At 54.5% G+C, this 3621-nt stretch overlaps 1 protein-coding gene across 1 annotated transcript; it reads left to right on the forward strand.

The window, feature by feature from the left end:
- The first annotated feature begins 918 nt into the window (after positions 1–918).
- Positions 919–3333, forward strand: CITED2 (Cbp/p300 interacting transactivator with Glu/Asp rich carboxy-terminal domain 2). Its single transcript, XM_004740316.3, has 2 exons — positions 919–1166; positions 1632–3333. The coding sequence occupies exon 2, from the start codon at positions 1640–1642 to the stop codon at positions 2459–2461; it is 822 nt and encodes a 273-aa protein (XP_004740373.1). The 5' UTR covers positions 919–1166; positions 1632–1639; the 3' UTR covers positions 2462–3333.
- Positions 3334–3621: the final 288 nt, after the last annotated feature.

Below are 3621 nucleotides of genomic sequence, written 5' to 3' on the forward strand. Positions count from 1 at the left end.
AACAGCAGAAGCAAGAAACTGTGTATGTGCAAAAAGGTGGATCTGGGGACGAGGATCGCTGAGTTTGTTTACAGAGCAGAGACGCCTCAGCTCGGATGCCAAAGCTACCAAGAGCTGCAAACGCAAACTTAGCAGAAGCACACGTACCCCGGGAGCGGCGAGCGGGCCCGAAAGCGCGGACCGGAGTCCCAAGAGCGGGAGCGGAGGCAGCGGGCCCGCGAGCGCGCTCGGTCCACCTGCAGCCGCTGCCGCTCCCCGCCCCCAGCTTCTGTCCTTGAAAGGAGTAGGGGGAAACAAATGCGTCCGCACGCCGTATATCTAGATCAGGATTACCCAGTGCCCCTGTAAAAACACAAAGGCACAGCCCAGGAAAGTATACTCGGGAAAGGGGGCATTTTCTGTCCGGGGATTTAAAACCCCACTCGGAGAAACACAGCCATTCTTCGCGGCCCGGGGTCGGGGGCAATGGGGGGTGTTGCAAAGCCGGGGAGGCATAAGGACACTACGGAGGAAGGGGGCGCTGAGAGAACCCGTTTTTCCCGTAGAAGACACCCCCGGTCGCTAGCTGAGCCAAGCGGTAGAGCTGGGAGTGGGGGATCCGACCAGAGGGGAGCGGTGCGTTTTCCTCGCTCCTTTCAGGGCTGGCGCTACTTTCGGGCTGGCGCTCCAGAGGTCATTTTCTCCCCGCTCCGGGGGCAGCCAGGCTGATCCGCGTTTATGGGGCAGGAGGAAACCAGAGTCGGCCGCAGCGAGGCGGCGCCTGGGCCCGCAGCCTCTGCGCACGTGCCTCCGGCCGCGGGGACGCGGCTCGCCTACCCGGTCCGGCGTGCCCGGGGCTCCGGAGTCCGCGTTTTGCTACCGCCCGCCCGGGAGGCTCGCTCCGCCCTTCCTGAAATCCCTTATATTAACTGTGGCCAAAGCCCTAAGAAACACAGCTCATTGTTGGCAGCTGCCGGGCGGTCTTAGTGAGCTGTGAGGGCAGCAGAGGGGAAATAAAAGGGAACGGCTCCGTTTCTGCCCCAGCGGCCACTGCAAGACTTTGGTGCCGACATCGCGACAGCGAGCGCACTGCACACCAAAAAGGCCCCCTCTATGTGCTGCTGAGCCGGTCCTGGATCCGACGATCCCGCCCTCGGTCTTCGGAGCAGAAATCGCAGAGACGGAAGGTGAGCGCGGCGGGCGAAGCTGGCTGGGGCGCCTGCCAGCCCAGTCCTCTGAGGGCTGGGTTTGCCCGGAGGAAGAGCGTGAGGCGGAGCTGGGGAATAACAACAGGATGTGCAACAACAGGATGAGGAGGGCTGATTTAATGCCTGAAGTTCGCGGCAGGGCTACGGGGCACTTCCTTTATTAGGCGACTTCGGGGAGCAGAGGGGGGTGTGGGCTCGGGTCCGCCTGCCGGAGCACAGGGGAAGGGGCTGTTTGTTGAGCGCCCATCTCTTGTGGGTGGCAGGTCCGCTGTGGTGGCGAGCCCGGCTGCACAAGCTACTAGTAGGATCGCAGGGAGGGCGAGCGATTTCGCAGCCGACGTGCGTCCGGGGAGCCTAGGGGCCAGAGGCGAGAAAAAGTGGGGTGCGCCGCGGTGGGCTGCACGTGTGGCGCGGGTCCTAATCATCTGCTCTCTTCACTTTCAGGACTGGAAATGGCAGACCATATGATGGCCATGAACCACGGGCGCTTCCCCGACGGCACCAATGGGCTGCACCACCACCCTGCCCATCGCATGGGCATGGGGCAGTTCCCGAGCCCCCATCACCACCAGCAGCAGCAGCCCCAGCACGCCTTCAACGCCCTAATGGGCGAGCACATACACTACGGCGCGGGCAACATGAATGCCACGAGCGGCATCAGGCATGCGATGGGGCCGGGGACTGTGAACGGCGGGCACCCCCCGAGTGCGCTGGCCCCCGCGGCCAGGTTTAACAACTCCCAGTTCATGGGCCCCCCGGTGGCCAGCCAGGGAGGCTCCCTGCCGGCCAGCATGCAGCTGCAGAAGCTCAACAACCAGTATTTCAACCATCACCCCTACCCCCACAACCACTACATGCCGGATTTGCACCCTGCTGCAGGCCACCAGATGAACGGGACAAACCAGCACTTCCGAGATTGCAACCCCAAGCACAGCGGCGGCAGCAGCACCCCCGGCGGCTCGGGCGGCAGCAGCACCCCCGGCGGCTCGGGCGGCACCTCGGGTGGCGGCGCGGGCAGCGGCAACAGCGGCGGCGGCAGCGGCGGCGGCAGCGGCAGCAACATGCCCGCCTCCGTGGCCCACGTCCCTGCTGCAATGCTGCCGCCCAATGTCATAGACACTGATTTCATCGACGAGGAAGTGCTTATGTCCTTAGTGATAGAAATGGGTTTGGACCGCATCAAGGAGCTGCCCGAACTCTGGCTGGGGCAAAACGAGTTTGATTTTATGACGGACTTCGTGTGCAAACAGCAGCCCAGCAGAGTAAGCTGTTGACTTGATCGAAACCCCGGCAAAAAGAATCAAACCCTCCCCACCCCGCCTCCCCAACTTCGGTGTGAATTAAAAAACATTCCCTTAGACACAGTATCTCACTTTTCAGATCTTGAAAGGTTTGAGAACTTGGAAACAAAGTAAACTATAAACTTGTACAAATTGGTTTAAAAGAATTGCTGCCACTTCTTTTTTTCTGTTTTTGTTTCGTTTTTGTAGCCTTGACATTCACCTCCCTTATGTAGTTGAAATATCTAGCTAACTTGGTCTTTTTTGTTGTTTGTGTTTACTCCTTAGTTCCTCACTTTCTCCAGTGCTCAACTGTTAGATATTAATCTTGGCAAACTGCTTAATCTTGTGGATTTTGTAGATGGTTTCAAATGACTGAACTGCATTCAGATTTACGAGTGAAAGGAAAAATTGCATTAGTTGGTTGCATGAACTCTGAAGGGCAGATAATACTGCACAAACTCTGCCATCTCGCTTCATTTTTTTAACTATGCATTTGAGTACAGCCTAATTTTTTTAATATGCTAAACTGGAAGATTAAACAGATGTGGGCCAAACCGTTCTGGATCAGGAAAAGTCATACTGTTCACTTTCAAGTTGGCTGTCCCCCTCCCCCATATGTACAGACAATAATAGGGTGTGGAATGTCGTCAGTGGCAAACATTTCACAGATTTTTATTTTGTTTCTGTCTTCAACATTTTTGACACTGTGCTAATAGTTATATTCAGTACATGAAAAGATACTACTGTGTTGAAAGCTTTTTAGGAAATTTTGACAGTATTTTTGTACAAAACATTTTTTTGAAAAAATACTTGTTAATTTATTCTATTTTAATTTGCCAATGTCAATAAAAAGTTAAGAAATACATGTTTTCTGGAAGTCATTGGGGGGGGGGTGGTTCTTTTCCGTGGCTTTTTTTCTCTTCTTGAACACTTTATTGATGAGAGTAAGCATTCCAAAGGATAAATTACAGGACACTAAAACAGGTCATGATGAGCTTAAGTGGAGAGCAGGATTTAACATAATTGGCATAATGCTTCATTGTTACCATTGTAACATGCCTCTTGGTGTGCTTTAATCAGAAGCTGCAAAGTTGTCAAAGAGCATTTTTTTTTCCTTAATTGCCATCATTTTCAAGTGTTCTCCAGAGTTA

The sequence above is a fragment of the Mustela putorius genome, unplaced genomic scaffold (genome assembly GCF_011764305.1).
Source record: "Mustela putorius furo isolate JIRA1106 unplaced genomic scaffold, ASM1176430v1.1 tig00003863_pilon_pilon_pilon, whole genome shotgun sequence".
Lineage (NCBI taxonomy): Eukaryota > Metazoa > Chordata > Mammalia > Carnivora > Mustelidae > Mustela > Mustela putorius.

Bases quoted from the DNA above. Each gene is read 5' to 3' on its own strand.
- CITED2 (XM_004740316.3), top strand. From the start codon at position 1,640: ATGGCAGACCATATGATGGCCATGAACCACGGGCGCTTCCCCGACGGC.